Source organism: Hirundo rustica, chromosome 3 (genome assembly GCF_015227805.2).
Source record: "Hirundo rustica isolate bHirRus1 chromosome 3, bHirRus1.pri.v3, whole genome shotgun sequence".
Taxonomy (NCBI): Eukaryota; Metazoa; Chordata; class Aves; order Passeriformes; family Hirundinidae; genus Hirundo; species Hirundo rustica.
Genome location: NC_053452.1, coordinates 109,928,807 through 109,948,055, shown reverse-complemented (window position 1 = coordinate 109,948,055; position 19,249 = coordinate 109,928,807). Strand labels below are relative to the sequence as shown.

The 19,249-nt window shown below is 37.4% G+C and overlaps 1 protein-coding gene across 6 annotated transcripts in view; it reads left to right on the top strand.

The window, feature by feature from the left end:
* Positions 1-19,249, top strand: part of ATAD2B (ATPase family AAA domain containing 2B) — a 74,460-nt gene that overhangs the window by 48,882 nt on the left and 6,329 nt on the right. For all 6 annotated transcript variants that reach the window (XM_040058633.2, XM_040058631.2, XM_040058627.2 and 3 more), the window contains exons 23-25: positions 1,682-1,804; positions 5,891-6,028; positions 16,959-17,654. In XM_040058633.2, the coding sequence (XP_039914567.1) occupies positions 1,682-1,804; positions 5,891-6,028; positions 16,959-17,654 (957 nt within the window). The remainder of the gene's footprint in view (positions 1-1,681; positions 1,805-5,890; positions 6,029-16,958; positions 17,655-19,249) is intronic.

The following is a 19,249-nucleotide window of genomic DNA, read 5'->3' as shown; positions in this document are numbered from 1 at the left end:
ATACTGTACCTACTTTTGTCCTGTTGTTAAGTTGGAGAAGCAAAGGGAGGACCAGACTGGCTGATTTTAGCTGCGGTTTGGATATCAAAAACTGTCTGCTTGGGGATTTTTTGTCCTGGTACTTTGCTATAAAATTTCAGACAGGTTCTGCAGTAAGACAGGTTGGGGTTTTCTTGCTCCATTGTTTGACGGGGAGATGTTCTTGAAGGCATGGGAACATCATAAACATTGTATGTTGGACGTGAAGCACTGTCTGGGGGAATGTCTTGCCCAGCACAGGATTAGAGGAAGGTAGTGCTTCAGTCAAACACGCCAATTTGGTTCCTTTTTATTTCTCTCCCCTCCCTTCCTCCTTTGCAAAGGCTTCATAAACTTTATTATCTGAGCAAAACTTTGAATTTTAATATCTCAAAATTACAACTGGAATGAATGCCATGTGGGGTTTTTTGTGATCACAAAACAAAGTGCTTCACAAATATGTGGGCAAAATCTTCTGACTTTGAGTAGATTTAATGGACAGTAGTTTTCTCCAGAAAATATTGGGCTCTTTTGGTCTGGATACTGGATAGTCTCTTTCACTCAGCAGTTTTTCCAGCTGTCAAATCTGTTGTTTCTAGAATTACAAATATTGCAAAATAAACACTTCATGATATCCTTAATTGTTGTCTTTAAAGATTATTAAAACATTAAATCTGCTGGTTGTAGATTATGCTCTAGACATTAATGCTGATGGTTACTGTTGAAGTACCTGCAACAGCTGAAAAAAGTAATTCAGAATGGATGGATTTACAAATTAAATATGTTTGTTCTCAAGTCAAACAATGAGTATTGTAGGTTTCATTGAAAAGCTACATTTTAGATGTCAATTTTCTCCGCGTATGGGCTTAATTATTAAGTTAATACTGCTTTTCAGATTTCAGTGGTGGAGTAATTTGTTTTGTGTGTTTCAAAGGTAGGGGAACTGATCTGTTTTTTCCTGAGTTGCTTTTAGGCTTCCAGCATGGGCAGTTTTTTCCTCTTCCCCAAATAGGCCTGAAAATGTAGCACACTTGAGGCTTGTGTCTTGCCAGTTTTTTTAAATGAATTAAAATGAGAAACAGCTATTCAGTGTAAGGAATAAAATAATGTGTTTTAGCACACTTTTGATCAGTCGTTAAATAATAATTAAGCAATAATTTCAGGTTAAAGAAAAAACAACAGGGAAGGAACATAAGTGAGGTCTACCTCACAGATGCAGATGATGTCCATGTGACTTTGCAGGCAGTATAACTGTGAATATTCCTAGAGCCCAGTGGGTAGATTAATCCCTGGACAATTCTGTTACTTTGGGACTCTTTGCACTGCACTCCATTATACTTTGCAGATCTGCCTATCGAAACTGGCTACATCTTATGGCAAGTTGATTTGGGTGTGTTCATCATTCACTGTTTGCATTTGTTTGTAGACACCGCCATGGATTAAAGTAACAATTTATACTTCTGAAAATGCCCATATCTCTTCAATAGCTGGGTTGTGATTTTTGAGTGTGCTGTGGTATTGATTCATCTGCATTTTCATACATCAGTAATTTTTCCCAGTTACTTCTGTTTATATCAGTGTTGTACTATACAATACAAACCAACACAGAAATGCTGAGGAATTTTTAAAATTGTGATAAAAAGTGTGCTGTCCTGTTTTCTAGATAAAATAATTAGACATAGAGCGTGTACTTTGAAGGACACTGCCCATGCTATCATTGCTGCTGAACTGGATCCAGAATTTAATAAGATGTGTGAAGAAATCAAGGAAGCAAGAAGAAAAAGAGGTATGTTTAACTTCAGTTATCATAACACAACACATACGGAGACCCTCCATAGACAGATAGGAGTGGGCTCATGTTCACAAGCCCTGGACCTTGTGAGGGGCTTCAGCCACCCCGGTATATATTGAAGGGACAACACACAGCAGAGGCAATTCAGGAGGTTTCTAGAATGAGTAGAGGACAACTTCCTTCTCCAATTGATAGAGGAGCCACCAAGAAGAGATGCTGTACTGGACTTTATCACCAGCAAGGAGGGGATGATGGGGAAAGTGAATCTCAAGAGCAGCAAGTGAATCTCGGGGCTGCACTGACCGTGAAGTGGAGGGGTTAGAGATCCTTAGGGCAGCAAGAAGGGTGCACAGCAAAGTTCAGTACCTTGGACTTCAGGAAAGCAGGTTTCAGCCTGTTCAGGGATCTACTTGGTAAAGTTCCATGGGAAAAAGCTCTGGAGGGAAGAGGGGCCCAGGACAGCTGGATTGCCTCCTCCAAACTCAGGAGTGATGTTTCCCAACAAAGAAGAAGTTAGGTAAACACATCAGGAGGCCTTGCATGGATAAAAAAGTTGATCGTGGATAAACTTAAACACGAAAGGGAGGACTCCAGAGTGTGGAAACAGAGAAAGGTAGCCTGGAAAAATTACAGAGAAACTGAGCAGCCAGGGATCAAGTTAGGAAAGCTAAAGCCCTGGGGGAATTCGGCCTGACCAGGGACAAGAAAAGCTTCTGTACAAATATGGGATAGAATTCACAGATCTCCATACAAAAATTTAAATTTAATATGAAATAAAGATGCATGTCAGATTCAGACAGTGCAGGTTAAAGAGTGACTTAGCTTGAAACCCCTCTACTTTTTCCTGTTCTGTGAGCTGAACTAATAAGACACCATCATGCTTTCCAGAGGAAGGATGCATTGCCTACTATTACAGACAGTTCTGTAGAACCTGGTGAAGAAGTAAATGTCTTAGGGTTGCTGTATTGACTTCTAGTGTGGATGTGGTGGAACCAGAGCTGTGTTCTGAAAATGCCTGTAATATGGTATAATAAGAATTATGATAAGGGAGAACAGCCTTTAAACTGGATTTTTAGTTCACCTTGGCATGTGTACAAGTGTAGCTTTGGAGATAATGTTTTGATTTTTTTGATTAGGAAACAACCCTTGCAAGTCTGTGTACAGCTTCTAAAGTGACCAGGGAAAGTTATCAAATGTCCAGACATATTCCTGGTGTGGCAACAGTGCTTTGTTTACATAAAAAAGTCTACCTTCAAAAGTTTTAAAGTTTTGAAAGTTGAAAAAGGTTGAAAATCACTGAACTATAACATTAGAACAGAATTTCATGCTGATTTAGGGATTACTGATTTCAATAATTCCATCTTTACCTTGGCAAGTTGTTTCCTGCTTAGGTATAAAGCTCCATTATTTGATTTCTAGGTTGAATTGGCTGGTCTTACTTTCAGCTGCTGATTCTTGAAGTACTTCTGTTGGTAGATTGAAGACCCTTTATTAATAATTTCTTTGAACTATGCAAGTATCTATAGGCTTTCTCTTCTTCAGGTTAAAACAGATACAATTCTTTGTATTTTCCTATTCAGTCATGCGTGTTTTTGTCTAATTTTGTGCAAGCTTCCAATGTGTGTCTTGAATTGTGGATAAATGAACCAATTGTAATTCGCTGTGGCTGTAAAACAGAGCTAATATAATGCCTTCATTTCTCCTCTGTACTTTTCTGTTAGAACTACAAGAATATTCACAATTCTGACGGCAGTGTCATGCTGTGAGCTGTGCTCAGTTAATTTTCCAAGTCCCCATGACCATTAAAGGTTATTGCTTCCAAGGTTAAAGTAAATGTTTGTAAGGGCTCTTTGTTACAGAGAATGACTCTATGGCTTGTAGTCCTTTCTTGCAAGTTTGCAAGAACTGGAGTGCTTGCCCTCCTTTTTGTGGCAGCGGCCCAGTAATAGATATTTCTGGGGACAAAGCCTGCAGACTCTGTTGAGAGAAGGGCAGTGTCTTAAGTCATAATTAAGGCTGATGGTATCATGCAATTAACTTGTTAAATCAGAAAAAGCAGGTACCACTGTTATGAGATGCTGGTAAGAGAGTCTTGAGGCACAGGTACATGAGCAGCACCAGTTTGTGGGACAAAATAACTCACAGACAAGAATGGGCAGGATTCAAAGTGGATGCAGTACATTGGTATGGAAACTGTTACAGTGTCACAGGTACCTGCAGGTGACACTTGGAGATGCTTGTGCTTCTGGACCACACTTGGTGGTTTCAGTGACAACTGAGCTCTGCAGTTGATCCAGCTGTAGGATGTGCAAGGCTAAGATCACTGATTGGGTTAGCAAGGAATGCTAACCAAAGCAAGTCCAAAAGACTTGGAATGCATGGAAGAAGCTGTGTTAGATTAATTGTTTATGAACACAGGAAAATATATCAAGCTCTTGAGGTCTGAGGAAGCCTCACGCTGGAAGGCAAGCACAAGGGATCAGGAGTTGTGTCAAAGATTGTGGTGGTGCAGAACACCTGGGTGGTCACACTTCAGGAGTGTATTCTTGGCACTGGTCATTGTAATGGATGGAAGAGATGTGAATCCTGATCAGTTCTGCCATTATTCTAATTTTGCTCTAAAGAACATCCTCAGCAAGACAGCAAATCAGGACAATCACAGTGCATCACAGACTTTGACATGTACACTGTTTAAGAGCAGTTTGAGCAAAGGATGAAAAAAGCTAAAATGCTCCAGATCCATTTTCTTCACAATTTTGTTAGCAAGTTACATAGCAGTCTTATGTAACTGTTAAAATGGAAGGTATTTTCTACATGTTTTGTTGGGTTTTTTTCCCCACATATTTCCTGGTGAGCGGTTGTGCTGGTGTTGTGGTAGGTTTTTTTGTGTGTGTGTGTGTTTGTTTTTTTTTTTTTTTTTTTTTTTTTTTTTTTTTTTTTTTTTTTTGTTATGCCTCTGCCATTTTTATTTAATACTCTGACTGTTGTCCAGTCTCAAAAGTACTGCACATAAACTGTGCAATAAAATCAGTATGTAGAAGTCAAACTAGAATTCCTTGTTCCTCTGTTACTGAAATGAGATGCCATTGTTGAAAGATGTTAAGCCTAATGACAGAAGGTTTTAAGTTGTTAAATTAAGAACTATACATCCTAGACTACTGGAATTTGCAGGTAGTTGTGCAGACCAGTAAAGGGTAGAAGTGATAGTTGTTTGGAGTAATGAAATATGTTTGATATGCTGTTCAAAATTTTTATAATAGTACCTGGAAACCTGTGTTCCAGTTATTAATTGTGAAATGAGAGAGTCTGTGTGAATCTTTTAATTTCTGCATCCATCAGTTTTGGAGCTTCTTATCAGCTCTTGATCACTTGGTTCTGGTTTCTATTGGAGACGTGGTATAACATTTTGAAGACAATTTTAGTGGATGGATAAGAAATTCTGGTTCACAAATACAAAACTTCAGATATTCATTTATGTGTTTAAAATGTGCTTTACCAATATGAAAATTTGCTTTTTTAGAATTTAATTAAAAAAACTATGAAACAGTAGAAGCTATGAGGTGAAGTTATATTACAGGAAGCAAAGAACACTTTTCGCTAAAAGCAGAATTGCATTTTCTTAATTGAAGAGCTCCTATTGACTCTGAAATGGATCCATTTTACATTACATAGATCACAGTGACAATACAAGGTTCTTACTCAGATACTCTTTTTGATATGGCATACAATGCCATTGTGAATTGCCACTTATTTTAAAACTATCTGTTTAAAATAAGGTAAGATTGAAATGGTCAGTAAGAATTTGCTTGTAGAGGAAATACGAATTGAACGGTCAATCTTTGGGTACCCAGAGATTGTGAGAGACAGTCACATTTTTCTAATCCATCAGAGCTGACAGTTTAAGACCATGCAACCACTAAGCTGTTTTGTCAGCAGAAACCAAATATTCTTGATTCAAATCTTTATTTTGAATGTCTGGCTAATTCCTATTGCAGTACGGTGTCCCAAGTTTTTTCTTTGATTCAGTAGATTCCTGCAGCTTGGTTTATTTAAATAGGTATGGTTGTCTTTTGCATGCAGGCTTATCAGTGCCAGCAGAACAGGTAAATCCTCATGGTTCCACTGTACGGAAAACAGAAGCCAGAGTTGAAGAAGCATTTCGGAACAAACAAAAACCCACCATGGCTGTGTGGCCCAACTCTGCAAATAAATGTGCTTGTAAGTACCTTGGGTGATAATTGTGCGAAGTTAGAGGTCCTTTCAATGGCAGACATTTGAAATCTGTCTCTACTGCTGCTTACTGATTATTTCTAGAAGTAATTTTTGGCATGAAACACATGGAACTAAGAAATACTCCTTCTAGGAGTACATAAAATCTTTGCCCAAGAAGTTGTAAAGAAGCAGGATTTCTGGTTTCGTAATAAAGAAAAAATATTTTTCTATTTAAGTATGAGTGTTTTGCATTTTTTGTTTTAAAAATTTCTGCATTTTTTGTTTTTAAAAAATTTTTGTTTTCAGTATAAGACAACTCAGATCCAGTTTCAGGTTTGTTTACTCTATGGTATTAGCAGATAAATACCTCCACACTGCTTAATACTCTCACCTGCACTACATTGAATTCCTTCCTTCAATACATCCAGCATCATATTCAAAGCTAGGAAAAAAGATTGCAAATTTAACTACATTTTGCTTTATGGCAATGGTTTTCAACAGTCAGTAACCATTACTGGAGGATGTTAAAATACACTTCCTGGAGCCTCCTGAATTAATCCAGTTAAGTGATCAAAATCTCCAGGATTGTGAGGTGTGATTGGGTAATCAGGGGCACTGCTAATTATTTTCAAGAGGTAAGTTGATTAGAACAGGTAAATACATAGCAGATAATTTCCTTATAAGGAAAATAATGACTGTGGGAGAAAGTGAGTATGGGGGATATACTGATAGTTGCACCTGGCTTTCCTGCTGAAGGTGTGGAGTCCATTATTAATATATTAGTAGTAGTATTATCAATTATTGCTGATTGATAGCAAACCAATTGAAGTGGACAAATTTTCATTTTTGTCTTTGTGCTGTCCTTCATGGTGCTTTTCCTTGATGGGAAATAATTTTCTAGGCATGGCAATAACTGTCCAGAGATGAACATTGTTTATATATGAACGATAGTGTTGATGTAAAATGGTTTAATTAATTAAAGGTGTATGATTTTATTTCCCGAAGCTGTAATTTCTTCCGTTAAAGGAATTAAAATCAATCGTACAGAATTATGGTTAGAATAAATTGTTATATAACAAATTGATGATGTGGATCCAAGCTGTTCTTTATTCATTTGGCAGCTCGTGCAAAACAGAGAGTGTAGGGAAGGGATTCCCAATTAATTTTTTTTCATTTCCTGTGAAGTCCAGGATGGAGATTCTCCCTGTGGCTGCTCTGCAGAGCACTTTGCTGGCTGTGCATGCTGAGCAGCAGACGGTGGGGTTTATAGACCTCCAAGCTGGACATCTCTTGGGAAGAGGGAGAGCAGTCCTTGCTGGTGACTCGCATCCAAAGCAGCTCCGTACGTCTCTCACTTCCCCTCTGTTGTGGAGGCAGCAGCAGTTGTTTGAAAACTCGAGCCATCAGCTGCAGGAAATTGCCAGTGTCTCTGTGTAAACAACAAAGTTACTGTTCAGGCACTGATCCTGTTGGTATTTTCGTGATCTAGCTTGGAAGGCAAGAAAATTTGAGGCTTAGTGGGGTGTGGGTCTGTGATCAAATGGAAATCTGCCTTTTAAGGCTGAGTCTGGGAAAGGTGAGTAATCCAGGAGGGATGTGATGCATCTAGTAATCAAGAGAGAGAACCAGGAATTGATGAGCAATCAGAAATCTGCAGAAAGGATTCAAGTAGTGCATGGGCACTCTTCAAGATTGATATGATCAGTTCAGCAGAGAGTAGAAATGAGGAAGAGAAATGGTCTTAAAAGGGTATTTGGAGGATAAACTAGAGAAGGGTGAAAGCAGAACTGAGCAGATTGTGGGGAGCTCAAATAGCAGAAAATGAGACTGTGGATTGTGATTGTTTAAATGGAAGAAGTAGGTTTGGAGAAGGGATTTCTGAAGAGGGATTATTTTAAGAGGGAGAGCGGAATTTTTTTCTGGTCACGAAGTAATATTTTTTTAAGGCTACAATGTATTGCACAATCAGAGTAATAAGAAAATATATTAAAGTATTTTAATTAAACAGGATAAAACCATACTTTTCAATAATTCTGAAAATAATTGCATGTTTTCTGCTGTTTGAACTTGAATTAATATTTTCCCTTAGAGGGATCTAAGGAAAAAAACATCAATCATAACATTACTTTTCGTATCAATTATTACTATTTTTTAGAAGCTTTGTTTTACAATATTTTAGAAAAGAGCTGCCTAAAGGTTAATTCAGATGACAAACCTGAGAATTCTAAAAGAAATTATTGTCAAGTATCTTCTCTAAAAACAGAGAGGACTGCAGACAGTGCAGCAGCCTTGCCAAATTCAGAATTCTGCGCAGGGCTGGTAGAATAGAGAGTGAGAGTTGGATTATTATGTGTTGGTTTGTTTTCTGAGGTTTTATGTGTTGTGTAAAACTTGATTTAGTTTTTAAATTGCCTATTATTTTGTGATTAATTTAATTTTTCTGATCTATTTTAGATACTTTGTTAGTTTGATTAGACCAGATGGGCTGTTGGAAATGTGGTGCATAAGTAATTTTCCTGTTTGAAGGCATGGTGATACTCATTCCTGAGTTACATTTCATCTGCCACTCCCATTTCCCTTGCTGAAGGTACAGCTCTGTGAATTGTGTCTCACAGTGTAGATGAGTTTTGAAAGTACTGAATTGCTAGAAGTTGCTGAAAATCTATTTGGAGAAGTTCTGCCAGAATTTAAAGTACTGCCATTATCTACTGTGTATTTTGAGAAAAGTGCAAGTATTCTGGTGGGAACTTGGAATGGGACAGATGTCAGAAGTCTGATAGAAATAGTTTTATGATTGTAGAATCACAAAATTACAGTGGTTGGAGGGAACCTCTGGAGATGTTGTAGTCTAGCTCCCCCCAGAGCTGGTTGCTCAAGGCTTTGTCCCATTGTGTTTTGGACGTCCCCAAGATTGGGGGCTCTGTGTCATGCCTGCGGAGCCTCTTGTAGTGCTTGGATACAAACAATAAATTCTTTTTCTTAGTTTTGAGTGTCTTCTATTTCAGTCTGCGCCCATTGCCTCGGCACTACTGAGAAGAGTCTTATTTTGCCTTTGTGTGGAGCTGAAACTACCAGCAGTGTGCAGTTTGGTGTGTTGCTTAATTAAGTGGTTGAGATACATGTTAGCTCAGAAAGCGTTAGCATCTCTTTAGTCATTGGGATCCTGTATAATAAAACTGTATCCTACTGCTCCGTTTTGCCAGTAGATGGGGCATGGTACATACTATTTTACTGTCTTGCACTTGCTTCCTTTAGCGTTACATATAAATAAACTCTGTGGGGAAGATTTGGCTTTGCATTCTTATCAGTTATTTGCAGCATTTAATGATAATATATTGTAGTGATAGACTGCAGATTTTATGTCTTCTTCATAGAGAAGATTTTTTTTTTTATGCCATGTGATAAATAGCATAGCTGTGAGAATGACATTTGGAGCAAATAAAGGAAATTTAAATCCTTTGTGTTATGCAAACTATTAAAAATATAAGTTTTATATACAAGTCATTTTATGAAATATGAAGTAAACACACTGCTAACTTTTCCTAGTAATTTAAGTGATTAGTGGTTTCTCTAGAAAGAACTGTAGGGATACCAAGCAAGGATCTAAAAAACCATGGCAGAAAAGATTGTTTTAAATAAATAATATTTTCTTTGCCTTTTTGTGTGGTTGGTTTTTGGTTTGCTCTTTTTTACCCACAAATGGTGATCTTTCCTGTCCTATGGAACACTTTGTTTCTGCTTTATAATGGAAGGGCTTTTGTTTTGTCTGGGGTACTTTTTAAAAAAGATTTTTAGAAAAAAATGATCTTAAATTTACAGTCTTTCTCAGAAATGGTTTTATTCCCAGTCTTTGTCCGATTTTCATCTGTTTAGTGTCACTTCTTTGACCTTTCTGTTAAAGTGGTGCTAGTGATTGCTGTACTTTAGGCTTCTGGGACTGTAGCAACACCTTATCAAAGGACGTGGCTGACCAGATGCCATATGGTTTTGATAATTTGAACTATTTTCTCCTTTTGGTCTGGTTCTGCGTTTGGATTCAAAAATTGGATGTAGGTAAATTAACAATCATTCAGATGCTAACATGAAAATCCTAGTAGCTGCTGTTTTGTCTCTCATCCTGTATTTGCTACTGTTTAGTTTTTTCCTCCTGCTTTCCAGATTTGACTTGGATTAATTCTCAGTTGAGATAGAGGCAAGTACTGTTACTTGATAAGTGTCATTAAAAAAGATTTTCTGGTATGTGAGGATATCTTTACTCAGAGCTGAGACAACTGTGTCTTTTTGTCTGTTTGTCATTTTGTTCTGGGTAGTGTAGGAGTTGGCATTCTGGATGGGAGTGGTTTGGTCTCTTGTGCATGACACTGCCTTCATCCAGATGCTTTAAAAGCAAGTTGCAAACATTTGAGAATTTTTTTTTTCATGCCTCATTGTGAAGGAAATACCAACGTAGCTGATGACTCCAGATTGGTTAACAGTTCTTTTAAACCCCATAGGCTTTTAAATTCTTCTAATTTAAAGAGCAATTTAGGGAATTTGTGGGAGTTCTAATAAATCTTGACTGCCTGTTCTTTTTTGGGATCCCATCAAACTTTTGAACTGTGATACCTAGTGACAAAGAAATTTTCTTTCATCACTATTAAATACCTGCCTATTGAGTTAATCAAGTGTCTTTTTTCTCTGACAGAGGGCTAAGTGAGTTCTACAATTTACCCGATCAGTGACTTTTTTATGTTCTCTTGTTCTCTTCTTTATAACTCAGTAATGCAAGGTGGCTCAGCCTCTCATAAGATTTCCTTGAAAGCATTATCATCACCTTTCTTATAAACATGGTAAAAAGACCTTCTGAACTAGTTTGGGGTGTTTTTTCCCTCTAAGTGGTATGCACAAGTGATGTAATAAAAACAGTTTTCAGACCAGATAGATCCCTTCCTTCCTCTCTTTTGAAACTGTGGCAATGTTTGCTTTAAATTATTTTAAGACTTAATGTTTCTGCCTGCAGAAGTAGTGGATTTTCTTGGGATTATTACCCATTTATTAACTTCAGATTTGCCTCCTTGACAGAGAAGCCACCCAGTAGCCATGATTCTTTCTTGTGTTTGTTCATGGCTCTCTTGTAGCAGGAAGGTGTCATTCAGTAGTCCTTAGGAGCCAACTGAACAGTTGTGTATATAGCTGTAATGTGTATAGCTGTAATACTTGCTATTGTACAGAGCTAATCAGCAGAGGGGAAGTAAGCAGGTCTACAGAGGTGGAAGGTCTAAAAATTATTTCCACAGATGACATTAATCTGATTGTCTCTATTAACTTCATTTGCCTCTTTAATTTTCCAGCGTGACTGTCTTGCCATGTATTTTACTAACATAATTACTCTAGTTTCATGTAAATTGTACTTTTGTCTTGGTTTCCCAAGATTGTAATGTGTGCTCACCTGTGCTCTCTGTCCATCTCTGCTCCCCAAATAACCTCTGAATCATTTAGCAGAGTTCAGACAGATTTGACAGGAGTTGAGAACTGAAAGATTAGATTCCTGCAGGTTTTGTGAAAATTGGTAGCTGGACAAACGCACGTGTCTTCTGCAGGAAAAGAAGATAGATTGAAAATGGTATTTGAGCAGGTAAAACATGGTATTGACCAGGCATGGCATGCACGCCTCAGAGGGAGTGTGTCCTGTTCAGCTGGGGTTGGGAGGAACAGGAGACACTGGGATAGTTCCATGAGAAATACTGGGAAGAGCTTGAGTGGAGGGCATTATTGGGGATAGTAGGGGAAAGCAGTTGAGTGGGGAAGAAAATACTGGGAATGCTGCAGCCAGGATTGGTTTAGTACCTACTTCAACTCCTCTTGATGAAACTTGACTCCTTCTTGTGGAGTAGAAGTGCCCAGGTTCTTCAAGTATTTCTTTACAAAACATAAACTGTTATACAAGGTGATAAAGATCATAAATATGTGAAGTTGTTGCATCCAGTTCTTTTTTATGTTTGTCAGTTCTGTGCCTTGAGTGCCCTTTGTCTAGGTGAAGAAAATGACATCTTTTAGGGATTAGTTCCACAGTCACTTTAAGCTGGTCAAACTGCAGGTCACTACTAAAAAGGCTGTCTTGTCTTGTCACTGGTTGCATATTCCCACCTTGTTCCCTGTGCAGCACTGTCATTCGTGACTTGGAAAGCTCAACCAAAGATGTTGAAAACTAACCCAGAAAAAACCCCAACAACCTCATGTTTCAGATGGATTTAGTTCCCTTATCTGTTTTACTGCAGGAACAGTAGTGCCGGCACAAATGAGGCAGTGGAAATGCTATAGCTGGCTTTGGAGGGAGAAATGGCTTTGTTAGTGGAAGCTGGCACCTCACTTTGCTTTTTAAGCCATTGTGGAGCTGTGATCTGTTCTTTCTTGCTGCTTATCTCTGACTGCAGTTTAGGACTTTGTGAGTAGAAACTCCAGAGACTTTCAAGTGTACTATTTAGAGCTCTTGGTAAGGAATGAGCAGCTACTGGAAGCAGCTAAATTACTGTGGCAGGTACATAGCTTCCTGGATGCTGTGTAAGAGAGTATAAGTTGCTGGTTATAAGTGATTTCTCAAGGCTTTGAGTTACTTTACACACAAGACATCAGAAAGATGTTGAGGGTTTTGATCATGGAAGAAAATCTTAAAACATGTGAATTGCTTTAAGTAGTTCTTGATACTGCAGACTGAAAAATCTAGATCCATGGTGATCTTGCTTGCCGTGAGAATCTTTGGGTTTTAATCCTCAGGAATTCTTTATGAAATACAGTAACAACAGAGAATTTACTGTTTGGTGGATTTCAGTTTTATCATTTACTGACAGAGGATTCACATTCTCTGATGGGTTTTAAGCAGTGTAGAAGCATGGAAAGGTCTTTTCTGCTGCATAAAGTGAACTTGTTAGCCTCAAATACTGTGCTGCACTCATGGTACTGTAGTAGTCAAACTACAGAAATTTCAAGAAAAAGATCTCTGCTGCATCTTATTAGGGTTCTTCCACATTAAGGGAAGCAGACCTGATTGTTAATAGTTGACAGTCTTTGAATCATCTAATTATGTCTGCTTTCTTTTCCACTGTTAATTTTATTTCTCTGTAGTCTACAGTTCTGTCACTGTACTGCTGGATTTGGGGGACAGCAACAGTCATTGCGTACCTCAGATCCAAAGCTTTGGTACCATTCACCCATTCTCTTTTCCTGAGATCATAGTAAACAGAAAGGTCACTTCTAGGTGTTGCAGAAATGCTTTGGGAAAATGGGAAGGAATTGAATTTTTTGGTTCATATTGTTTAGGATGTTTTAAGGTTTTTTTTTTTTGCTATCACTGTTCTTTAATAGGTGAGAACAGTCCTCTGCTCTGGACAGGGTTGGTTACTTATGTCACCAGATGATGTTGTCACTACTTAATGTATCTGACTGGAGAATCTCCAAGCAGCACCTGTCACTGGGCAAGAATTCAGAATTTCTGAAAGTCTGCTACAGTTTTCATTTTACTTAACTTCATCTAGCGGGCTAGTTCTTCTGAAGTAAGGACAGTACAAAATTTCTTTTTAATCATACCTAGGGGAAATGCTGTCTGTTTTGTTTATGGGTTTTTCAGATGACTGAAATTGTCTTAACATAGGAATGGAAGAATTGAGGAACTTCACCTACTGCTTAACAAGATGTAAATTTGTATTCAGTGATTAATTGCATTGTATTATGTAGCACTTTTTAAAAAATACTGTCTGCATAGATTGTGCATCTCAGGAAAAAAGAGCAGGGGAAGTTTAGTTTTGATACCAACTTCATGTGAACCTGAATGAAATGTTAGGTGTGACTTGTGGTCAGACAGATATTTATTGTTATTAAAAATGCTTATTAGTGATTTACAAAAACGCAAACTAGACAGAAGCTAGAACTGAAATCTCTTGGCAAATCTGTAGAGGTTATATGAAGATTATAGAGTGGCCAATGTAGAAGGCAAGTGAATGTATTCATATGTGAATAATTACTATTATAATAGTTTGAGTTAGAGAAACTCAATTCTATAAAGCGGGTTTCTTCTGACAATAGTATTTCCACTGCCTCTGGCACAAATACTGCCAAAAGACTGGGTATCAATGGGGAGATTTCTGACGAGTAGTTTTAAAAGGAGTAATTGAAAAGGTGTTAAGGTATTAAGTTGCAATTTTATGTTCTATGTTCATTTTTAAACAAAGTTCACTCAAAGTTTTTCTTCCGTAAATAGCTGTCCCATTCTGTTACCTACAGGAAGCTGATAGTGTGTCATGAATCATACTGACTAGAAAATAAAAAGCTTGGCATTCTGCTCTTGATACTTTACAGTCTTCTAAAATACAAGCATTGAAGTAGTGAAGATAGGATTCCAGGTTAAGTTTATTTTTTTAAGTTAACAGCAATCTGTTAACCCATTAGTTCCTGCCTGCTGGCCTTTTGCATCAGTTTTACCCTGTGGTAGCTCCTTCATCCTTTTAAAGTCATAATCAACTGTCTTGTAGGATTCAGTTTCCTGCCTCACACAGCAGCTTCTCAGATCCATGAAACACTTGCAGTAGTGCTTTTTTATTTCCAGTAAATATAAAGGGGACCAATATAGGTGATGAAATCTGGTGACAGTGTCTACAGTTTGTCACATGGTTCTCTGGTCCATTAAACACTTCTCCTACTTGTACCACTCCCTTAACTTAGCTGGGGGAATTAAGGAGGACAGAAACACTGGTGATGGGTTTTGTTTTTAAATGTTGTATTCCTTGCCCAGCGTTTCACTCATTTAGAGGCTTGACCCTATGTAAAAGAAAAATCTATGCAACAATATCTTGGTTGCTAAGGATCTGGAACTAGAATTTCCTCTTATCCCAGAAGACATAGCTGCCTCACTTTTTGTTGTTGCTTTGTCCTAATTAAAAACAGCAGTAAAAACATGCATAATATTTGTTCAAAAGTACTGCATGAGACACTGAGTGAGATGGACTTGCTGACTCTCACTTGGGAAAGACTTGAAATATAGTGAGATGGGTAATACAAAGATTAATTCCATTTTACTCTAAAGTGATTTCTCTCACACCTAAGAATTTTAGAAATATACTTTTGTGTTTAGGGAAATTATGGATTCTCATCCCAGGTGGAACTCGCAGTGTGGACAGAAGGGATGTACCAGTAAATATTTGAAGTACAATTCACTGATGTAAAAGTTGTCAAATATATTTCACAATGTACCTGATATATCTATCTGAATTACAGGAAAGTCCACCTGAACAGCCAAAAATCAGTGTATCTTTAAAAATTTTAACTTACTTATTTATACATTTAGGATGTACGAGATTTTCTTTAAAAGACTTCGACTCTCCGTCTGTGTTTTATTTACCCATCTTTGGAGTTACACTGAGGCTTAACCCATTGCCTAATAGAGAATTATTTTTATTTTTGTTGTAAGTTTACATTTCCCTGTTCAGTTTCAGATTTGCTGCTTCAGTGATTCATGGAAATCTCTTGCACAATCTAGGGAAAAAATACATGAACTGAAAAGTGATGTGAGTAGGTTGTAGTTCATCATCAGTAGAAGAGTGACACTCACTGTAGAAGTCACTATCAGATCTTGAATATAGCTGGAGAAAGGGGATTTTTTTTCCCGCCTCAAATCTTGCAGTTCTCCATAAAGATTATTTGTAACAATAAATACACATTCCAAGTGAGACTGTTTTTATTGCAGTGTGATTATATCTTTAGATAGCTTTAAAGCTAAAAGGTTAAGATTTACTCCTAATGTAGTTGTTAAAGTACCTGCTTACATACAGCACTCATGGGGAGAGGTTCTGAAGTACAACTGTGCTTCTGAGTGGCTGTGAATTAATTCTCAGCACTTGTACCTGCATAGTGCTTGTATCTTCAAAGCAAGATCTTTGTAACTCAGTGTGTGGTTGGCAGACACAGCGTAGGACTTAATACCCCATAAATCAAAGCAACTTAAAAATATAAAGAACATTATGGAGGTGCTCAGCATAAGAGTTCACTTTGAAATGGAACGAAATTTGTCAGTCTCTGGTTACTACTGGCTTTAATTTTCATTTATAGTAGTTGGCCACAACTTAAGCAATTTTGCAAAAATAGAACAGTCTTTATCATTGCTTGGATTTTAATGTAGAAGCTTCACTTTTTCCCAGTGTCTTCCTTGGTCTTCTGAGTTGAGTCTAGTTAGTGCTTTTGAAAAGGATGTTGACAATAGGATTAGGTTTGGATAGTCTTCCTTCTGCATGTGCTCATCGAATTACAAATGTGTTCCAAAGCCTTTAGGTCGGTACCTTAGTTGTATCTCACTGGAGATAGGATAAAAAATAAAATGGCCTTTCTGAAAAATAGTTTCTTATGTAATTTTTCAAAGGCACAGAAAATACAACCAAGAAATAGAAAAAAGTAACATTTCACGGAGAAATAATGAAAAAAGGATCACATAGGCACGTGGCTTCAAGTTGAGTAGCACAGTATGGCCCTTGCAGCTGCCTCTGGTTGGAGTCATAGGTTGGATTAGAGGCTTCCTCATATCCCTTCCAACCTGAATTATTCTATGAATCCATGGATTACACTTTCATTTGTTTTATTGTATAATCATTTCAAATCACCGAGGAGCTAAAAAGGGAAAATGAGAATAACTATCTTTAGAGTCTTCATTACCCAAATGAGTTACCCAAATTACTCACTGCTGCTTAGCTGTTTTAAGTAGGAATTTCTTGTTTCATTAGTGTAGGAATTGAGTGGGTGACTGTGTCCATTCCTTATATGGTTAAAATTCCTTGTTTCCTCTAATTTGCTCACATTCAAATCAACAGACACATTATTTTTACTTGATTGCCTCACGCAGCACCATATTCTTATATCCTGGTCTCTTACTGAGGGGTATCTGTGCATCTAAAAGTGTTTGTGTGTTTGCTTTCAGTTCGAATAAGGAGAAAATCCAGGCGGCGCTCTCAGTGGGGCAAAGGCATTATTAAGAAGAGGAAAGTCAATAATTTAAAGAAAGATGAAGATGATGCGAAGTTTGCTGATGATGAAAATCATGGTGAGGACAGTAAATTGCTGGAAAATGGAGAGCTAGAGATCAGCACTGACTGCATTGAGGAGAACGGAGAGGAAACGGGAGACCTCTCTATGACAAATGATGAATCCTCTTGTGATATTATGGATATAGATGCAGAGCAGAGGCTTAACAATGGGACATCCGGAAAGGAAAACAATTTTGCATCCACAGAAGAGGAGAGCTCAAATGAATCCCTGTTAATAACTGACAGTGTTATCTTGGGTGCTGAAAAGGAATTAAGGAAGGATTCTACATTGAAGGGAGACTGTGTGAATGGAGAGACGTCTGTACACAGCTCCGAAGCTGTACCTGTTCCAGCCTGTCATAATGGTAAAGTAGAATCACTTGATGCTGTTTCACCCAGTGACAACAGGGATGGGTCAAGTAACAAGCAAAAATCTTTATCTGAAGATCAGTCAAAGGAGAAAATGGAAGCTTCCAGTGAAAGTCAAGGAACAGATCTGGTGGAAGCCGAGTTACCACATTGCAGCAATAATGAGAAAACACTACAGAGCACAGACATTGAAACTAAAGATGCTGAAGCAGATAAAGAAGGTACAGCTTGTTTTCCGTATTTCTGTCATTATCTCAGTGTCCAAGTTAATGTGTGTGTTTTTCAGTGTAATATCCTATGTTGCAATTATTATGTAGCAATATTTTATTAATTGCTGACTATTTATTTGAAACTCTTAGTATGCTTACAGCATTTAATTCCACATAGAAAAATCAGAAGTGCAATCTTGATTTGCTGTATTTTTATCTTAGGCAACAAAGTGTATTTCCATATTAACAGTACTCTGTTCATATTTGTCAGCTTTGTGGGAACTACTGAGATAACATTAAAACAATAATTAAATATTTTAAAACATTATACGTAGCAATAAATATAATACATCTTTTGGTCTGTATATTCTGTCTGATTTATATTTTGATCTACATGATAGATATTCACTTGTTTTGTTACAGAATATGATAATAGTACCATTGACATTGGATAAAAAAGAATAGAAATAAAGAATGTATTCCTTTAAAAACTCGGTTGTAGCAAAAGTTGAAGCAGTTTAACTCATAGCAAAAGCCAGATTGTTGTTTATCTGTTCGAGAAGGTATCTGGCTTTGGAGTCATAGTGAACGCAGTAACAGTGCAGGAAAAAGATAAGAGAAGGAGAAGGAGAATCCTGGTGGTGTATAAAAGAAGAGGCCGTGTCCTTTGAAGACGAGAGAGATAGTTTCCTCAGGGAACAGAAATAGAAGCCTTATGCATGATTGCCTTTTTAATGAGCTTTCAGCATTATCTAAAAGAATGAAATCTTTACTTCAAAAGTTGGCGCTGAGATTTACAAAGTAAATGAGCTTTAATGAGAGATCTGAATTATGAGAAGATTACTGTGTACATGTTGGCTGTGTTTGTACATACATATTTTCTCTAAGGGTAAGGAGGGTAATACAAGAAAGGTCCTAGGAGTATCACAAGAAGAGCATGATGTGTCAAGAGCTTTTACATTTCTGAATTTGGTAGGTGAATTTTGTATGCTTTAGGATGGTTATAATAGCAGGGGTCCTCAGAAGAAAAGGCATTTTAAATAGTTGAGGAGAAAAATAGTGAATTAATGTAGGGAAAGTATAAGGAGATAAGAAAATAATTTGTTCTTTGCAACAGGATTGGTGAATAGCTTGAATTCAAAAGCGGAAAAAACCAGAAATGTGTAACAAAAGCATGAGGTTTGGAGTAGAGCAGATGTTGGAATACTGTAGTGATGAAGACATGGGATGTTTAAAGAGAAAAAAGAAGATTTGTTTCCCTTGAGCAGAAAGAATTTCAGCATTTCCTTAGTGTGTGAACTTGTCTTTGAAGCTGTTTAATTTGTTGTTGTTGAATAGGAAGATGTGGTGAGAAAACTTAGTGGAATTCAGTTTTCATTCAAAGTTGGCACTTCAGAGTTGGGTTTTAAAGATTGCCAGTTTTGTGTGTGTCTTCTGAACTGTGGGTTTGTGCACCTGTAAACATTCAGAATTCGGCAAAGCTGATGAATAATGTGCACTGCTACAATCTTGCTTGATTCAAAACAACCCAACTAAACTAACTAACTAAACAAGCAAAATCAAATGGAAGTGAAGAAATAGGCTGCATTTTGTAGGACCGACAGTGC